The sequence below is a fragment of the Typopeltis vanoorti genome, chromosome 8, assembly GCF_054136105.1.
Source record: "Typopeltis vanoorti isolate ZY-2024b chromosome 8, IOZ_Tvanoo_1.0, whole genome shotgun sequence".
Taxonomy (NCBI): domain Eukaryota; kingdom Metazoa; phylum Arthropoda; class Arachnida; order Uropygi; family Thelyphonidae; genus Typopeltis; species Typopeltis vanoorti.
The window spans coordinates 1938739-1960351 of record NC_143556.1 but is presented as its reverse complement, the minus strand read 5'-3'; the positions used below and the strand labels follow the sequence as shown (position 1 = coordinate 1960351).

The 21613-nt window shown below is 37.2% G+C and overlaps 1 protein-coding gene across 4 annotated transcripts in view; it reads left to right on the top strand.

Annotated features, from left to right (window-relative positions):
* LOC150103677 (ras GTPase-activating protein raskol-like) overlaps positions 1–21613 on the top strand; it is a 770313-nt gene that overhangs the window by 615201 nt on the left and 133499 nt on the right. For all 4 annotated transcript variants that reach the window (XM_090396487.1, XM_090396486.1, XM_090396489.1 and 1 more), the window contains one exon: positions 20785–21091. In XM_090396487.1, the coding sequence (XP_090252613.1) occupies positions 20785–21091 (307 nt within the window). The remainder of the gene's footprint in view (positions 1–20784; positions 21092–21613) is intronic.

Below are 21613 nucleotides of genomic sequence, written 5' to 3'. Positions count from 1 at the left end.
ATGAAGAAGTTGGAGGTTTTTTCACTTGGTTAGACTATAAATTATACATTTAGTTTAATCCTTTATCCAAGTGTAAGCAAACGAAGTTTGCACCTGAAGTATCTTCAGGACTGGGGTAACTTGTGGAAAAAGTGGTCTAAGTTCTCATCACTTTCCTTAGTATCAAATAATGCAAAGCAATTCTCTTGCAGACATGTATAATGCTATGCATTATGGGAAGGGTCACTACTCAGACTAGTTTCGACCTTTATTGAGGTCCCTTCAGTGGGAGCCAGACCCAGAGGTGATACCAAGGTTGAAGCAATGCAGAACTCATATTTCCATATGCCAGTTGCCAAAAGGTGTCACACCTTATTATTAAATTACTCTGGTTAGAGAAAGATGTTGGAGGTTTTTTTCACTTGGTTAGACTATAAATTATATATTTAGTTTAATCCTTTATCCAAATGTAAGCAAAGATACTGAAGATACTCAGGCACAAACAAAGTTTGTGCCTGAGTATCTTCAAGACTAGGGCAACTCATGGCAAAGGTGGAATAAGTTCTCATCACTTTCCTTAGTATCTCATAATGCAAAGCACATCTCCTTGAGGACATGTATATTATGGGATACTAAGGAAAGTGATGAGAACTTAGACCACCTTTGCCATGAGTTGCCCCAGGCCTGAAGATACTTCAGGTGCAAACTTTGTTTGCTTAAACTTGGATAAAGGATCGAGCTAAATATATAATTTATGCATGAAGAATATAAGACTCGGGCCAGGAGAGTGAGTAGTATGGTGAGGAAGGCAAAACTGGAATATGAGAAGAGATTGGTACTAAGATCCAAAGAAAATCCTATGGAATTTTTTAGCTATGTGGCCAGTAGGAGGAGAAATGATTGTGGAAGAATGATATTGCAGGATAAAAATGGGAATAGAGTGACTGTTACAGAGGACATAGTAGAGTTGTTCAATGAGCACTTTATTGGAGTATTTCATCCTGGAGAAGAAGGTTTTAATAGTAAGGGATAGGGCATGTTCAGGGTTTAGAGGTGCAAGAGGAGAGTGTGTATTCCAAATACTGAGTACTCTGGATATCAGTAAACCTGTGTGACTGGATGGTATTTCACCATGAGTTTTGAGAGAATGTGCTATAGAACTGACAGCTCTGTTGACCTGGCTGCAGGAAAGGTACCCAAGGAATGGAAGGAAGGTAAGATAGTGTCGCTACACAAGAGTGGTAGCAGACTGGAAGTTTCTAATCATAGGCCAGTTTGTGTGTCATCAGTAGTTGTTAAGGTCTTGGAGAAATTAGTGTGGGACCATATACAGCATTGGGCAGATGAGGGTAATGTTATTTGTGAGAATCAACATGGATTTGTTAAGGGGCACTCTTGCTTTAGTAATAAGATTGCCTTTTATAATAAAGTGATAAGAGCAGTTGATGAGGGAAAGGCATATACTACCATTTTTTTGGAATTTGCAAAGGCGTTTGACAGGGTGCCACATGATAAGCTGATATTTAAGTTGCAGCACATGGGTTTAAAAGTCGGGTTAGTCAGATGGATTCAGGATTGGCTGTCTGATAGGTATCAGAGAGTTGTGTATGGTGGGGCAATATCAAGGAAGCAGAAGGTTACAAGTGGGGTTCCACAGGGCTCAGTACTGGCACCTGTATTGTTTAACCTTTATATCAGTGACATTTCTCAATGAATTGCAAGGGGATATTCAGTCGTTTGCAGATGATGTGAAGCTGGGAAGGGTTATTAGTAATAGTGCAGATGTGGCAGCTCTGTAAGAGGATTTGAATAAATTAGACAGATGGGCAATGAATGGTGGGGCGGTTTTATGCAGCAAAATGTAAAGTCTTAAAGTATGGGATACATCAATGGGAGGCTGCATACCTGATTGGAGGAGCTGTACTGGAGGAAGTAGTTAAGGTCTTGGTTTCAAATCTCAAATTTGGTCCCCAGGATTTGAAGAGGATAAATTAACTGTGGAAAGAGTGCAGAGGCAGATAACAAAGATGGTTTCAGGACTGTGCAATGTTAATTGGTGAATAGAAGAAATAGAGGTGATATGATCGAGTGGTATGATATACTTTGCGTTTCCTAGGAAGCACCTCCCACGAAGTCTCTTAACTCTATGGAGGCCTGAATAATAATAATAATGTACAAAATTTAAGTACATATGTACCATTCTAGAAAATGATAATTATAATGGAAATACCCATTTTAACAGAACTGAATTCAAACAGAAATTTTTAAAATAAACGGCATTTGAACCACGTTAAATATAACATGTAAAAATAGAATTGCTTTTGTTTTCTAAACAGTATTATTTTGAAATCATGCAAAAAGAGAAGAATACCCAGTCACACATCAATGACCACACACAATTAAGGGAAGCTCAGCATGCAAAAAAATGGAATATCCTGACAGTCCCTTAATACAACAAACATGCTTCTAACCCTTTGGTTGGAAGCTGCATGTATAACCTCACACCCGATGAAATCACCATCTTGAAGACGGGGTTAAACTTCGCAGTATCCCTAAAATATGTACCTTACAAAGATATTATTATCAAAATCCAAGCAAAACTGGAAACTCACCCAAATAAAGAAATAATATTCCAGAAAATAAAAACATCATAAACAGCAAAATATTAGTAAAACCCAATATTACTCCTAACCTACACAAAACCCTGATTCTAATATTTTAATATCATATAAGATTTTAATATCATTAAAAAAAAGAACCCAAATATAATGATCACAAAAGCAGACAAAGTTGATACAGTAGTCATCATAAACCAAACAGATTACCATAACAAAATAACAGCCATTTTAAACGACCAAAACACATACCAAAATATTCAAAATGACCTCATAAAACAACCAACAACACCCTACACACTCTAAAATATCAGAACAAGATAGACAAAATCACAATGTAAAACACAACACCCAGCACCACATGTACCCCTTGTATGTTCAGCTAAATCAAAACCCACAAAGATGGTTACTCAACATGGTCAACAGTCTTACAAAAACACCACCACATCACCCTTATCGAAATTCGTATCCAAACTACTCAAACCATTACAATGTCAAAATCTATGATAAAAAACACAGATGACCTTTTCCAAAAAATAAAAAACCTAACTTTATCCCAGGAAGACATCCTCATTTCACTTGACACAACTTCATTATATACCAACGTGGCCATCCCCAGAACACTAAATGTTGTACACACACTACTCACAGAAGACCACACACTACATTCGTGAACAAAATTAACATCCAGTGATACTATAAATTTAATCAAATTAATAATCTCTGCAAACTTCTTCAACCTTAAACAACAACATGTACATCTATATTTTTGGACTCCCTATGGGACAAAAGATCTGCTGACATTTAGCTGAATTGTTCCTAGCACACATAGAATCACTCCTATTCAACCCCCCCCCCCCCAGCATCACCTTTTATGACCGATATGTGGATGATATTCTATGCATCGGAGAACCAAAACACATCACCATCGTACAAGTATCCCTTAACGATTACAGCAACAGACTAAAATTCACCATAGAAACCGAAAAGGACGAATCCGTCAATTTTCTAAATCTTGCATTAGTCAGAAAAAACAACAAAATAGCCACAAAAATATTCCACAAACCCACACATATCGGAAACTACCTCCATTTAGATTCTTACCATCCTTATTCGATTAAAAAATCAGTCATCCTAACACAATTCATAAATGATTACAAGATTTCAATTAACCGTAATTATCTCGACACAGAAATAAAGAAGTTAACACAAATTTTTCAAAATTGGAATTAGCCAATGCAAATAATAAATTACGTCTACAAAACAGCAAAAACCAGGCAAAACAACCCAACAATCAAAACAAACTTCCCAACACACACACAAAAAAAAAATTATCAAATTGCCATACATCCAGAACACATACAAAGACTACAAATACATTTTCAAACACACTGACTACAAGCTGGTGTTCGCTACAAATCAAAAATTGGTAACACTTCTAAAACCTACAAAATCTCATACACAAAGAAATATTAGAACACCACAACATTGCTAACAAATTTCCTTGCCAAAAAGACTGTGATGTCACCTACACAGGTTCTACTACTATCAGGTCTTTATGGGCAAAAGTACATGACTGTAACATCCCTATTCCAGAACATTTAAACAATAAAAAATGCAACAACAAAAAGAAAAAGAGGCTACAAAGTACAGGAAAAACTGAAATGGCAATCCACACCCTTGAACAGAAACATACCTCGCAAATCGACTTAATGTAGAAAGTTTTTTAACTTGGCTATATTATGTATTCAAGATACCAAGTAATTTTATATAAATTTGGTTTTTAATCCTATTTCCCAAGTAAGCAAACAGACAAGAAAGTCAAGTTTGCGCCTGCAAGTCCAAGGCAACTCGTTGTAAAGGTGGATAAAGCTCTGATCGCTTTCCTTAGTATTTGGCAAAACTAAGGAAAGTGATCAGATAAAATACATAATGAGCTCTGCATTAGATCTGCGAAACTACGATCGAGAACTACGATCTGAACGTTTCATGCCGACGAACTGTCGGCGAATCCGAGCGTAAATGACCACTTGGTAGTGCCACACCATGGCAACTCGTTGCAAAGGTGGAGCAAGATCCCTCACTATTCTTGATATTTTCTCATAATGTAAAAACACACAGCTCTTAGGAGATGTAGTACTGTTTTACATTATGAGGAGAGGTCACCCCATTTTTATGGGTAGTGACCATTGCCTTTAATGTTTAGCATCATACATCTCTGCAAGGGGATGTGCTTTATTTAGGGAAAAATACTAAGGAAAGTGATCAGAACTTTATCCACCTTTACCACGAGTTGCCTTGGACTTGCACTACTTGCAGGTGCAAACTTGACTTTCTTGTCTGTTTGCACTTACTTGGGAAATAGGATTAAAAACCAGGTTTATATAAAATTACTTGGTATCTTGAAAATCGACATAATATTAGACATACAAGACAACAAAACAATGCTTAGAATATTGGAAATGATAGCCATAAAATGTGCCGAAAACTCAATAAATGTGCACCAACCCTGTATAATCTCCAAGAGTTGGAATCTCCATAACATAAAAATTAGGTCATGACTCTGACCAATGGAAGGCAACACAAGCACACCAAAGACAGACACACCTAGCCAACATGACATAGCCTCCAGTACCCCCATGAGTTCCGAAGATGACACACTGTCGAAATGGTTCACAACCCGTTACTCTCCCCTCCTGATTTTTTACCATCAATCCTTCCTCTTCCCCAAAAAAGTAATTTCTATCTTCTGATCCTTCTCTTATACCCCCCCCTCCCAAATGCTGTCTATCCACCCATAATAATAATAATGATATTATTATTATTATTTTACATTTAAAAAAACCCTGGTTTTTTTCAAATTTCCTCACATTACTTTACCCCCACTTTCTCCAAACCCCCTTCCTCTAACAGCTTAACAGTAGATGAATGCATATCGCCATGATAAGGAGACAGAAAGCAACATCCAAAAAAGGTATGTCTGAATTTTCCTCCTATATTATTCTTCATATATTAGTTTTATAACACTTCAGTAATGCCCTAAGATTTGAGTAAAGAGCCAATGACATTGCAAAAAAAAGGGGCACTTCTAAATGAAAGTAGGCTATATTAGTCATTAAAATAATAGAAATGTTAATGTTGTATTCCTGTGTATTTGGGAGGGAGGGGTAATGGGACTATGTAGTATTTTATCTATTTTGTAGGAATTGTAGCTGTAGGGCCAAGAATGTATTGCACAGGTATATGAGTTCTGTGAACAGAGCTGTATCGTTAGAGCAAATGGCTCTGGCTTTGGCTCTCCATGTAAGTGTTTTTAAAATGCCATACTGTTGGGCTCAGGGGGGGCTCCCGTCTTGAGAGTACATGGTTAGTGGCCACAGGGTCCCGAGCTGAGCTTGACATTGCTTCTACTTACTTGTGTCAGGTTCCTTCTATATTCTTTCCTATATAGCCTCACTTGGCTGACTCTTGCTTACTTCAACCCCAAGGGTATTAGAGTACTCGAGACCCAAGGGTGTCTCTCCTTTTCCCAACTTCTACTTTAGCTAGTAGAGGGCAGCAGCTCTACTAGTACTTGCTGGGACACTGCAGTGGAGAAGGCAATGGGAAACCACTCCACTAATATCCCTAGAAACATTTTAGCAATGGATAGAACTTATAAGGGGGCAGCTACCAGCCCAGCAAACCAAGGTGGCATCTCTTGGCACAGAGAGGAAAAGAAGGTGCACATTGGAATGGATACAATATCGGGAAATAAGGACGTTTCAAGGGCTGATGTTCCTCCCGATCAAACCTCTAAAAGCGACTTAAAACAAGCTATAAACAAACTGAAAATGAAAGATCATCAGAGAATCAAATTTACAACATGGAATGTGAGAACAATGAACAGATGTGGAAAATTAGAAAATCTCAAACAAGAAATGGACAAAGGAAAAATTGATATCATAGGGCTCTGTGAAGTCAGATGGGAAGGAATAGGTGATTCTTATAGTGATGAAGTAAGCGTAATTTACTCAGGTGAAAATAAAAAGGAAAAAGGCATTGCACTTGTTTTTAATAAAAGAACAGCAAAGAACATCATCAGCATATGTCTGAATGACAGGATTCTGGTGGTAAAATTGAAGGCTGAACCGGTGGACATAACAATAATGCAGGTATATATGCCAACAAGTGACCATTCAGATGAGGAAATAGAGGAAATGTATGAACAATTACAAGAACTAATTAAGGAAGTAAAAAGAAATGACCATATGATTATAATGGGAGGCTGGAATGGAGTTGTGGGAGAAGAAGAGGATGGGAGTGTAGCAGGAAGATATGGACTAGGTAATAGAAATGAGAGAGGGAAAAGGTTAGTGGAATTCTTTAAAGAAAATAAGCTAATAATTATGAATACTTGGTTATATTATAGTAAAGCAAAGATACAAGAATAGGGTAAAAAATGCATGCACGTATCCTGGAGCTGATATTTACTCTGACCACAACCTACTATTCATAGAAATAAATGTGAAACTAAAGAAAATGAAAGAAGCTATGAAAAGGAAAAAAATGGAACAATTTAGAGAAATTAAAAAAAGACTGGAGAAAGAATTAGAGGAAACAAGTTTGTCAAATTGAAGATCCAGAAAAGAAATGGGAACAAGTTGAAGATAAAATAAAGAAGATTGCAGAAGAAGAAATTGGATATGTAACAGCTAAAAGAATAAAAAAAATGGAAAAATAAAGACACCCCAGAAGGGAAAATATAATATAGAATCTTGAATGACAAATTGAGAAGGGAAGCAAAAAAAAAGTAGAGAAGATTGGCTTAAAAAAATAATGTGAAGAAATAGAAAATTATGAGAGAGTGGGAAGGTATGATCTTTTATACAAAAAAGCAAGACGCATAAATCAAAAGAGAAATGCAATTCGAGTTAGAGGCATAGAAAATAAAAAAGGGGAAATCATAACTGAAAAAGATAAAATCCTAATGAGATGGAAATAATACATTGAAGATCTATATGACAAGGAAAATAGACCAAATGAGTTGCCATTAGAAGATATAAAGAAGGTAAATGAAGGTGATCGAAGCCCAGAGATTTTGAAGACAGAAGTAGAAATGGACATTAAAGAACTAAAATGTGGAAAGGCAGAAGGAATAGATGAAATACCTGCAGAATTCCTGAAACAACTTCAGGAGAAAGGAACTGAAGATATAACCAAAATAATAAATTTAATTTATAACAAAGAAGAATTACCAAAAGATTTTATGACCTTAATATTTATACTTATACCAAACAAAAGTAATACAGTGAACTGCAAGGATTTTTATTATTATTATTTTTATTTAGGCCTCCAAGGAGTCAAAAGACTCATCGCGGGAGATCCTTCCTAGGAAACACAGACTATCAAGACTAATTATGGGAGATCCATCTTAGGAAACAAAAAGTCTATCATACCACTCCTTGAACTCATTCACCGTTCTTGCTCTCACTACTCTATCAGGCAATGCATTCCACGGTTCAACCACCCTCCATGCAAAGAAACCACTCCTCACCCTCTTGCTCACAGTTTCCTTTCATAACTTCCACAGATGGCCCCTTGTCATCACTCCTTCCTGCTGTTCAACCAAGGGAAAGAACTCCCCAGTGTCAACCCTATAACCACCTCTCAACAGTTTAAGAGTCTCAATCATATCAGTCCGGAACATGGGAGAGTCAGGCACCGAAGGTGCCAGGTGGGCGTAGCTTCTCTAGTACACCATTAGTGTTCATTGAACAATTCCACTATGTCCTTTGCATAGCCATTTCTACTTCTGTCTTCTGTCTGGAAGTCACTCTATTCCCATTTTTATCCTACAATGTCATTCTTCCACAATCATTTCTCCTCCTACTAGCCACATAGTTAAAAAATTCCCTAGGATTTTGTTTGGATCTTAGGGCCAATCTCTTCTCATATTCCCATTTCGCCTTCCTTACCATACTAGTCACTCAACTGGCCTGTGTCTTATATTCTTCATGAATCTGGTTTTCGCCTGTCTTCTTATAGCCTTCCATAGCCTCTTTTTCACATACAGTTCCTGTTTAATATTGTTAGTCATCCACTTTACACCAAATTGTGTCCTCTTCTTCATTTGTGGAATACAGTTTACTATTGCTACTAACAAATATTCCTTCACAATTTCCCAAGCACTAATGATATCTGGGCCTTTGTGGAACACAATATCATATGTGGAACATATGATATTCCACATATGTTCCAGTCTCGTTGATACTCCTGCATGTCTATTCATCTTCCAAATCAAAACCACACGGTCACTCTCTCCAACTGGTGGGAGAGATGTCATCTCGTTATTATCAACTCTTTTGATGCTATGACCAAATCCAAAACTCTTGAACCTCTTGTTCCCTCTATTACATGTTGCCTAAGACACTTGTCCCTCAAGAATTCTAGAAATTCCATTCCCCTATTGCTACATGCATCTTCCTCTCCCCAATTTATACTACTGTAGTTAAAATCTTCCATAATAATCATTCTTCTTGCACTTGTCAAGCTCAACACTGTCTAAACATCTCCTGGTCCCCAACCTCTGTCCTCGTTGGTTTGTAGCAACACCAAACCAAATAACCCATCATCCATCTCTACTTCACACCATATGCTTTCAAAACCATTTGTGTCACTGCCTTCCAAAGCCTCCACTCTTAGAGGACATAAGTTGTCACTTATCATAAGCATTACTCCACCACCACCACACTTTCCCTTCCTATCCTGCTGAAAAATGCTGTACCCTGCTACTTCTATTTCTGTTATTATATCCTCTTCTGTCAACCATATGTCAGTGATCCCAATAATCTTTGGCCAGGCTGATGCTATCAGTGCCACGAATTCCACTCCTTTATTCCAGATACTCCTGGCATTAGCATATAGCATAAAAATGCCACTGTTTCTATATCCAGCATTATCCCCTCTAGACTCCACTGAGCTCAGCATTACCTGATGTCGTCCCCTTATCCCAAGTACCCATTACCAGAAGAGGCCACCCCCCCCCCCTGCTACCATCCACCTTGGGTGTTCTAGTTTCCCTGCGTTGACACATCGACTCGGTCAGAACAGCAATCTCTCCAGATGCCTATATCCTTCCTCATTCAAATGCAAGCAGTCTCTAGCATACAATTCCTCTCTGACCTCAAACACCCTCCAAGCATCCACATATTCCAATCCTCTCTTCTGATACATTCTAGGTATTATGTTATTCAATATATCTGTTCTTCTGCTCAGCTCGTCACTATCATATTTAGACAACATGCACACTATCTTTCCTCTCTGCATCTTCTTTCATACAACCTCAAGCAAGAATCTCATATCTCTCGTTGCCCAATTTACTTTACCTCTCAAGTCATTTGTTGCTACCATCACAATCATCTCATCACCCCCTCTTTCATCCTTCTTAATTGCCATAGTCACACTTTCTATCATTCCTCCAGGCAAACACTCCTCACGCATCCTATCTTGCATACCACGAATCATTGAGGTCCCATACATCACACCTCTTACCACCCTGTTCCTCGATTGCTCCCATGCATCCCTCACTCTCTCTCCTCTAACACTTTCTCTCTGTGTTCCCCTACTTTTAGAGAGATTATTTTAGAACATTTTTTTAGAATTATTTTAGAACAATAAGCCTCATTTCCCATACATCAAAAATACTTATGAGAATTCTAACATGGAGAATTGCATCTAAGGTGGAAGAATTTCTTGGAGAAGATCAGTTTGGTTTCAGGAAGGGCAGGGGAACAAGAGGTGCAATTGGACTGTTAAGAATAATAAGTGAAAGAAGTCTGGAAGTGAATAAAGAAGTTATTATCTGTTATATAGATTTTGAAAAAGGTTTTGACATTATAAAATGGGATAAGATGGTGGAAGTAATGGAAAAGATTGGTATAGATTGGAGAGACAAAATCAGTATGCCTTGCTGTACATTTAAAGGTTTTATATATGAACTCATGAAAACAAGTACACCCATTATACCATAAGGTGGTGTATGGAGGAGCCGAGTCCAGAATGAGGCAGGTGACCAGTGGTGTGCCTCAGGGCTCTGTGCTTGGGCCAATGTTGTTTAATTTGTATATAAATGATATAGGAAACGGCTTAAAGGGAGATATTCAGTTGTTTGCTGATGATGCAAAGTTGTGTAGTGCAATAAAAAATCAAGCTGATGTTGAAAGTTTGCAGGAGGATTTAAATAAGCTGGTAAAATGGGCAAAAGAAAATGGATGTCAGTTCAATGTGGAAAAGTGTAAAGTCATGCATTTTGGGATTAAAAGATTACCAGCTGTGTACTACATCGATGGAAAGGTACTCCAAGAGATTGATGAGGCTAGGGACTTAGGGGTATTGGTAGATAGGGAGATGAAGTTCAGAGGACACATTGCTAAGGTGTCCAAGATTGCACATAGGATTACTTGGTTGTTGAGGAACACACTGACATCCAGAGATAAAGAGGTTATTATTCCCCTTTATAAAGCATTGATACTTCCACATTTGGATTACTGTGCTCAGGTCTGGTCACCTGGATTCCTTGGAGATGAGGAAGCTGTGGAGAGGGTTCAGAGAAGAGTGACCAAGTTGGTGAGTGATATAAAAAATGCTCCCTACATTGATAGATTGAGAGCTTGTGGATTGCAGAGATTGGTTGATAGGCAAAGAAGAGGGGATATGATAGAAACATTCAAATTACTAAAAGGTTTTTATAGGATTGATGCAGGGGAAATGTTTCAGCTGTGTGAAAGTGATGGAAGAACAAGAGGTCATCTCTGGAAATTAAAGAAGAGTGTGGTTAACAAAGGTGTCAGAACAAGGTTTTTTGCCTGGAGGGTGGTGAATGAGTGGAATTCATTGCCTGACTTAGTTGTGAGCTCTTCGTCTGTAAATGAATTCAAGAAGAGATATGACAGATATTGTTTTGCTAGTTTGGGTCTCCCGCGATGAGTCTACTGACTCCATGGAGATACCCGTAATAATAAAATAAAAAAAAATTACAAACACACAACTTCTACAGCAACGTTTGCGCACATAAACATATAAAATGTACAATTAATTAACCCAAACTAACTTATCTGAAACTAGAGCATTCTTGCACAAGCTTATCAGTTAACAGCCTTCTACTGGCCTTCCTTAAAGACAGTTGGGTATATAATAATACATTTTGTGTCTGTTGTCCATTTCCTTGTCTATTTTAATATCTTTGCCTCAAACCCAAAGTGACCATCTTTTAAAATAGATATGTCTCTTTGTGATTTCATTCAATGCTGAATCTTTTATATGTATTCTTTGAACAACGCCATGTTCTTGTGGTAAAACAGTCAAGAAAATATTTGCATGTAGTACAGATGTCAGTATATAGAGGAGTTTGGAGATATTATTATTATTATTATTACCCAAGACCCCATGGAGTCGAAGACTCATCTAGGAGGTCCTTTTATCAAACACACAGCTCATCATACCATGCTTAAACACACTCAAATTCTCTGCAGACACCACACTCTCAGGCAGTGAATTCCAATCATTCACAACTCTGCATAAAAAAAAACATGCTTCTCACACCCTCTTTTATACAGTTTCCAGGGATGACCTCTGGTTCTCCCCTGATCTCTTACTATTTTCTGTAGAACCTCTCCAGCATTGATCCTACAACAGCCCTTTAATAGCATCTAGGTCTCTATCATATCTCCCCTCTTCATCTGTTCATCAGAATCTGCAAGTTGCATCTTCTCAATCTTTCCTCATACTCGATATTCCAGAGGTCAGAAACTACCTCAGTCAGTTGCCTCAGGAGACCATTTCCAACATCTCTTCATCCTTCTGAAAACCAGGTAACCAAATTTGGGCACAATAGTCAATGTGTGGCCTAATCAAAGCCTTATACAATGGAACAAGAATCTCCCTGCTTCTACATGTCAGTGTCCTCCGCATCATTCCCAGAAGCCGTTGTGTTGTCTTCACAATTTTGGCTATGTATCCCCTAAATTTCAGATATGTATCCATTATCATCTCTTATTTCATCCATCTCTGAGAATATATCTTCACCAAGCATACATTCTGCATCCCATTTTTGTTTTCCAAATTTTAAAACCTTACATTTTGCAAGATTGACCTCACATCCTCATTCCCATGCTCAATCATTCAATTTATTCAAGTCTTCTTGTAAGGCCACAACATTTTCATGGTTCGTCCCAACTTTGCATCATCTGCAAACAACTGAATATCTCCATCCAAATCTTCACCAATACCATTAATATACAAGTTAAACAGCAATAGACCTAAAACAGACCCCTGAGGCACACCACTGGATATCGCTCCCCCATACACAACTTGTTGATACCTATCAGATAGCCAGTGTCCAATCAAATGCACCAATCTAATATCCAACCTCATCTGCTCCAGTTTGACTGTCAACCTATTATGAGGTACTCTATCAAAAGCCTTTGCAAAATCCAAGTATATTACTGTGTATCCTTTTCCTCTGTGCAAGGAAGCAGTCACTTTATTGTAATAAGTAAGTAGATTACTAAAACATGACCTCCCTTTAGTAAATCAATGCTGTCCATGAAAGATAATACCACTGTTGTCAACCTGAATTCTGAATCCTAGTTCTCACAAGCTTCTCCAACAACTTAACCACAACACCTGACACAGAGATAGGCCTATAGTTTGATGCTTGAGTTTGATCACCTCCTTTATGAAGTGGCACAATCTTGCTTCCTTCCACTCCTTAGGAACTTGACCGAGTACAAGACTCGTATTAAAAAAATATGTCAAGGCAGGTGTCAACTCCTTGGTACATTTCTTCAGAATATGTGGTGATATATTATCAAGTTTCACAACCTTATTAACATCTAGTTTACTCAACTCCCCATACACCTCTTGCTCACTTACAGTTAGTCTCTCCTCCCTATCATCAACTGCTCTCAATCTCTCCACAAAGTCACATTCACAAGATTGAAAGACCTTTATGAACCGATCATTAAGTATCTTCACCACACATTCTGCAACAGCTTTCTTTATACCATTTTATCCTATCAATGTCATCCTTCCATAATCATTCTTTCTTTTGCTGGCTACATATCGAAAGAACTCCTTAGGATCTTTTTGGCTTCATTAGCTAACTGCTGTTCATACCTCTCTTTAGCTACCCTCACCAACCAAGTCACCCTCCTTGCTTGGTCTTTGTAGACCTCATGGAATTGGTTATTTCCACTTCTCTAATGCTGCCTCCACAATGCCCTTTTTCTCTGTATCGCATGCTTAATCTCTTTATTCATCCATCTCACACCTACCTTATTTAACCTTCTCACCCTTGGAATACATTTATACTTTGCATCTACTAAACAGTTTTGAAAATTCCCCAAGCTGCATTGATCTCTTTTCCAGCTACCTCCTCATTCTTTGTTATATCCCTTGATATGTTGGTTTTTGGTGGTCTTGCTTTGGAAAGGACACAGGCTACATCCAGTCTTACACTGTTGGCGACCAGATCGAGCGCGGAATCCGCCACCTTCCACATCAAATCTCCAACAGTGTAAGACTGGATGGCTTTCCTGCTGTTCATACCTCTCTTTAGCTGCCCTCACTAACCAAGTCACTTATATCACCCTCCTTGGCTTTACTTGGCTTGGTCTTTGTAGACCTCATGGAATTGGTTATTTCCACTTCTCTTATGCTGCCTCCACAATGCCCTTTTTCTCTGTATCGTATGCTTAATCTCTTTATTCATCCATCGCACACCCACCTTATTTAACCTTCTCACCCTTGGAATACATTTAGACATTGCATCTACTAAACAGTTTTGAAAATTCCCCAAGCTGCATTGATCTCTTTTCCAGCTACCTCCTCATTCCATGCTACACCCACAAGCTGTCTCCTGAGCTCTTCATAATTACCCCCCTTGTAGTTCCACATGTGCCCTTTTCTCACAGAGGTCCTCACACTACTGGCAATCACCCAGGTAATCACCTCATGGTCACTCTCATCAATTGGTGGATGATTTGACACCTCATTTATAATTACATCCTCTGATGAGATGACCAAGGACCTCAATCCTTGTGTGCCCTCTGTTACATACTGTCTGAGGTAGTTATCCCTCAAAAACTCAAGAAACTCATTTTCTTTACTTCCAGTTGCTATCTCATCATTCCAGTCTATATTGCCATAATTAAATAATTAAAATCACCCATAATGATCATATACCCTTTTCTTATTTACTTGGCTAATTTGATTGTACATTTTATTATTAACACCACCATCCACATTACCTGGTCTATAACAACATCCCACCAAGTATTTGATTCCATTCACCTCTATCTCACGCCATACTGCCTCATCTGGCAGTAATGATAACCAACTTGTTTGTTTTGATTACTTCATGATCACTTTCACCAACTAGAGGAAAGTGTGAAATCCCTCTCACAATTACATCCTCTGATGAAATGATCAGATCTAGAACTCTCGATCCTGTATTCTTCAATCTTTCAAGTAACCATCCCTATAAGAGACCATTCTTGCTACCATCTGCCCAGAGGAGGTGATTGTGGATGAATTATCAGCTATCAACTTTGTCTACAGTAGGAGAATGCAACTGAATGGTATACTTTGTGATCACATTAAAGCTAATATCCAAATTGAGATATTAAACTCAACTTCTAACCTTAAGCAGATAATGTATATTTATATCCTAAATAAATTCCTTTTTCAGGACTCTAACTAAATTTCACAGCTGCTAAAAGAAATTTCATATGAAAAGCAATAAAATAAAAAATAATTTCCAGTTTTTAAATATGGAAATAATAATTGAATAAATGAACATTTCCTGCTCACCACCCTCTGTGTTCCTTATAGCAACATCACACTATATATCTTGACCTATCCTTATCCACTTTACACCATACGCTTTCAAAACTATTATTTCCTCATTCTTCCAAATTCTCTACTCTGAGAGGACACAACTCATCAAAAGTAACACTCCACCACCTCATTTGCCCTTTTATGATGTCAACATATACTGTTCTCTTCTACTTCTATTCCTGCCATGACATCATTTTCTTTCAACCATGTTTCATTGATTCTAATAATCTTTGGACAAGCTGAGGCTATCGCTGCCACTAATACAATTCCTTTATTCCTGACTCCTGGCATTTGTATCAAAAAACACGAATGTATTATCATAATTGCTATACCTATTATTATTATTATTCTCTCCAGACTCCATTTGACTCTGCATTCTCGAGACCCCACAAGAAGCCATCTCTGCTATTATTCAACCTGGCAAGCATTCCTCTAACATTCTATTCTAAACACCACAAATCATTGAATCTTAATACATCACTTCCCTCATAGATCTATTCATTCCTTGCCCACCAGCGTTTCCCACTCTCTCTCTCCTCCAACACACTCCTTGTTTTCTCACTTATAATAAATTTCTCTCATATCTCTATCCCTTACTTTTGTATTCTTTTGACATTCTCTCATTCCATGGTTTGCCCATCCTCTTCTACTTTCATTCCCATTACTTTTTCTCACATTTCTTGTTTATCTTTCCCTTCACACAGATCAACTCATTTTTATACCTTCCACTTCCTCTCTCAGTACCACTGTTTTCTTTACCAAACATTCTACGCTCACTCAAGATTCACTGACACAGTTGACGCCATCCTTCAGATCTTCCATATCTCTAGTCACAGTATGAAATATTATATCCATCACCACCTTATGCTCACTTTTCTCCTCCTTGCTATTCGCAATTCTCTTTCAGCAAATTCTCATTTTTGTAGAATTGCTAATGAAATCACACAGCTATTCCCATTTTCTAAGTTTCTTGCATCTACGCACTCCCCATCTCTTACTTCACATTTTTAAATTACAGAAAATTTACATGCTGCAAGCACAGCATGATAATCTTGCATAATACTTTGCAAAATATATTCTTTAAATAGTGACAGGCTGGGTGAAAACGAATCAGAAATGGAAGTATATGGTGATCACCTCAATTGATAGAAGGAAATTACAGTATTATTGTTAACACCAGACATCCATGGAGTCAAAAGATTGATTGCAGGAGGTACACACTGTTACACACAAAACCCATTAAACCATGCTTTCAACTCATTCAATGTGTCTGTGTTAATCACAATATCAGGCAATGCTTTCCACTTACCAACCATTCTCCATGCAAAGAACCTGCTTCTTATCCTCCCCCCTGCTCACACCCTTCTTTTACGGCATCCAGTGATGTCTCCTTATTTTATCTCTTCTCCCATTCTATGAAAAATTTCTTCTACATTAAACTGGTAACAACCCTTTATCAACTTAAATGTCTCAATCATGTCCCCCTCTCTTCCTCCTATTCACAAGACTTTGCGAACTACATTCCCTCAATCTGTCATCATATTTCATATCCCAAAGACCAGTAGTTACAACCTTAGCTAGTCTTCTCTGGACCTTTTCCAATATATCTTCATCATCATGAAAACCAGGGGAAAAAATCTGCACAGTAATCCACACAAGATCTAAGAAAGGCCTTATACTAAACAACCAGAACCTCTGCATGTTAAGTTCTTCTGCACCATTGCCATAATCTGATGTGATGACGTGACAACTTGTGCAATGTGCCTTTGAACTTCAGATTCTTGTCCACCACCACCACTCCAAGTTCTCTTGTCTCCTCATCTTCCTCCAAAATTTCTCTGTTAAGTGTATACTTTGCATCCCATTGTTACCTACCAAATTTCAGAACCTTACTCTTTGCAACACCGAACTGAAAGTTCCATATTGTTGCTTACTCATACAATCTATTCAAGTCTTCCTGTAAGGCCATAACATCTGCTTGATTCCTCATCACTCTCCCCAGTTTTGCATCTACCCAGACTAGTTTTGACCTTTATTGAGGTCTCATCAGTGGGAGGCAGACCCAGAAGTGATACCAAGGTTGAAGTAATGCAGAAGTCATATTTCCATATGCAAATAACCAAATGGTATCACACCTTATTACTAAAATATTCTGGATTAGAGATTTGTTTATTTACACTTGGATAAAGGATTAAACCAAGAATATAATTTCTTGGCATCTTTAATTTATAGTATAACCAACTTAAAAACCTTTCAATATCTGTCTCTAATCCAAAGTATTTTTAACAATTAACTCAACCTAAAATTTACTCTAAAGTTTTAATAATCATTAATGCTTAATAGCAAAACTTTTTTTCTTTCACTTCACATTGCAGAACACCAAACTCTTTACACTCTTAGTCCATTCTAATTTTGATGTACTTTGTCATTATTTCTCATATAGTCATTTATTGGTTTGTTACCTATTCTTACATTTAAGGTCAAATATCATCTGCTCCAGCTGCCTTTCCACATTTCAAATGTTTGACAATGTTTTCTACCTCAATATTGATGTACAATTTCAATGTACCCTTTTTTTGGGCTTCTCTTGAAAATTTTCTACTAGGTTCTGTCACTGCTTGCTTTATTTAATAGTCTTTTAAAGTAATTACTCCAGATATCTAGGATGTCCTTATCTTCAGTTTTCATGTTACCTTTATAATTATTATTATTATTATTCATGACACCTCCAAGGAGTCCGAAGACTCATCGCGGGAGAACACCTATTGTACTACTCTCCATCTCCACCACTACACCGAACCTCTACTACCAATCATCTACATCAGCGGCATCTACTTCCCACCACAGCTAGTATTTTTTGTCTGTAAATTGGTGCGTTCTGAAGGGCCGATTTGTCTGTATGCGGGATGAAAAACTCAAGTTTCCGGGAGAAAAAATCCTGCTACCTTCATATGAGATCGGCTAACTCACCTTCGATTGAAAAAGTCCATATAAAGATTCCTCCTGTCATGATAAGAATTGAATTTAGGCCTTTTCCAATCGAAGGGCACAACGTACCATCGTTCTTCCAATTGCGCTACGGAGGTGCTTTATCATCTTTGATTCCTTTAAAATCACTCTTGCCTCCATTTCTAAGCTTTTTCAATAGCCTCCAAAATATTTTCCACTTTCCCGATAATTACCTTCTATATTCTTACTAAAGTTTTCGTTGACTTTTGTTTATCTACTTTCGCACATAGCTTAGTTCACTTACATTTTTCTCTGTATTCTTTTAGGGCATCTGCTGACTTATTTGCTAATAACTTTTGTTATGCTTTCTTCTTTCCCAGGACTGCTTCTTTAACTTCTTTTTGAACACAAAAAGTTCAAGAAGTTAATGATGTTCTAAAATAAGAATCTTTACCATGTCTCCCTGACTGAATCAATCAACGTTTTCTTCGGAGTTTGCCACTGAAACTCCAAGGTTTGGTTCTTGTTTTCAAACTGTTTCATTCTTTCTTCAATATTTGTATAGTTGAGTCTACAGTTTACCTGCAAAAGCTGCTCAACATTAATTTTTTAAAAACTTTTTGCTAAACTATTTCTTTGCTATACTATTACTTTTCAATGTGATATTCAGTTTTTTCCTACTTAAAACTAAGTGATGGTCACTTCTAAGTTCATATCCTCTGTACATTCCTGTATACTGATAGAACTATCACCAATAACATAATCAATGAGGCTTTTCGTATTTCTTGTGTCTTCTCTCCATGCGAAGTTGTACACACCTTTATGTGCACTAATAGTGTCCTATCCTCTCCTGATTTATGTTCACACATAGACCTACACATTTTAATGTGTAGGCATTTGGAAATGAAATCCTACAGAATAGGTTAGTTACTCCTTATTCCTGGAGATGTCTTATTTTTGTAGAACTGTGCGTTCACAGGCCAGTTTTGCCTGTTCTGGGGGACAAAAAGTTTCCAATAAGTTTCCAGGTGAAAAAAACCCTACCTCTGGGGTTACCATATTCTAAAATGCCAAAATGCTGACACTCCATCACCTGACCACTGTTAGATGTGTTAGATGTTTGTGTCCAGAACGGACACAAACATCTAACACAAAAATAAACATGTTCAAAGTTTATTTTTCACTTGGTTAGAATATAATAAATTTAGTTTAATCCTTTATACAAGTGTGTGTGTGCTGTAGTTATAACACCTGAAAGTATCTTCAGGACTGGGGTAAGGTGGCATTATGGGAGATACTGAGAGAGGAGTGATGTTATCTTGCTCCACCTTTGCAACGATTTGCCCAGTGTTGTACCACCTTACCCCAATCCTGAAGATACTTTCAGGCACAAACTTTGTTTGCTCACACTTGGATAAAGGATTAAACTACATTTATTATATTCTAACCAAGTGAAAAATAAACTATGAACATCTTTCTCTAAATCCAGAGTAATTTATTAAAAAGGTGGCACACCATTTGGCAACTCCTATAGGTAGAGATGACCTTGCTAATGCTTCTGGCTGGTATCTCCACTTGGGCCTGGCTCCCACTGAAGAGACCTCAATAAAGGCCAAAACTAGTCTGGGTAGTGGCCCTTCCCTTAATGCATAACATTAGACATATCCGCAAGGAGATGTGTTTTGCATTATGGGAGATACTGAGATAGGAGTATCAGTAGCTTGCTCCACCTTTTGCAACGAGTTGCCTGGTGTTGTACCACCTTACCCCAGTCCTGAAGATACTTTCAGGTGCAAACTTTGTTTGCTCACACTTGGATAAAGGATTAAACTAATTTTATTATATTACAAAAATAAACACATATATTTGAAATCTTTACCTTTGTAAGCTTTTCATTAATTAGATGTGATGGGTATGCTTATTAGAACACAAAAAATATGAGATTTTAAGTATCATCATAAGTCTTATGAAACAAGAGTAGGCCTACATGAAATCTTACGAATAAATGGTTACTAACAGTAAACTTATTCACTGAAGCATGTTTAAATAATATTTAGTGTGGGCTACTTGCAGTGAGTCTTAGATTTCATGAAGGTGGCCATTTAATAATAATATTCTTCAAAATTGATTACTATAGTTTATAAAGAAAAAAAAAAACTTGCATTTAAAACCATTATTAAGTGATTTTAAATGAATTTTTTTTTTGTTATGAAAAAGTTTATTTATAAAGTAAATTATATTATAAAGTCTATTAAAGCAAAGTTTATTTTTAAAGTAATGTCTTTATTTTTAAGTAAAATGAAAATAATATCTTCATATTCGAACACAAATTTGTCAATAAAATTTTTGCTGCTTATTGTAGTTCCTTTGATGGGGAGAGAAGACTGTCTACCAGACGAGCTACAACAGATTATTCATTGCTGTTCAATTCCTTACCAGATCATTCCCCAAGTGCTAGCGAATTTAATAACAATAAAAAAGGACAAGAAAACAACTCTTGTTTTCAAGATTCAAACTGTGTGCATCCAAAAAGGGAATCTATAAGTTGGACAAGGTGCAGAAACAATGAAACAGAAAAAGGAAGATCCAGTGCACCACCTACATTCCCTGTTCTATTCAAGCAAGATGATGAACAGCAAGGTGAAGTGAGTCGATTTTCAGGATTCTCAGTAAGTATTCTAAGATTGTCTGTATTCTTAAAATATTTCAAGTATGGTAGGCTACACAAAATTTGACTTCTTAATAGTTGATCTTCAGTTCTTCTAAAAGGCAACAAGCAAAAAACAGTTCGCTGTTTTTTGCTTGTTGCCTTTTTTTTTTTTTTTTACTTTCATGTTTCTCATCCTAGCAGCTATACTTTCAAAAGTCAATAAACACAAGGCCTTACAGAACTCGATGTAATGCACTTTGATAACTCATCCCATGATGAGTCCTATGACTCCAATGGAGGTTAGATGTTAATAATAATAATAATCCACTGTGTAGAAATTAAGATGACAAACACCTATGTTGGAGAAATTACTTTAATTAAAACTAAGATAAAATAACCTCAACATTTTCACCTCTATTTGAAAGGTCATCATCAGTGATACATAAATATACACTGAAAAAGCTACATTTATAATACAGTTTAAAGCTAGTGCATAACAGCTCTGTTAATCATTGACCTGAGCTCTGGTGTGGGAAAAAAA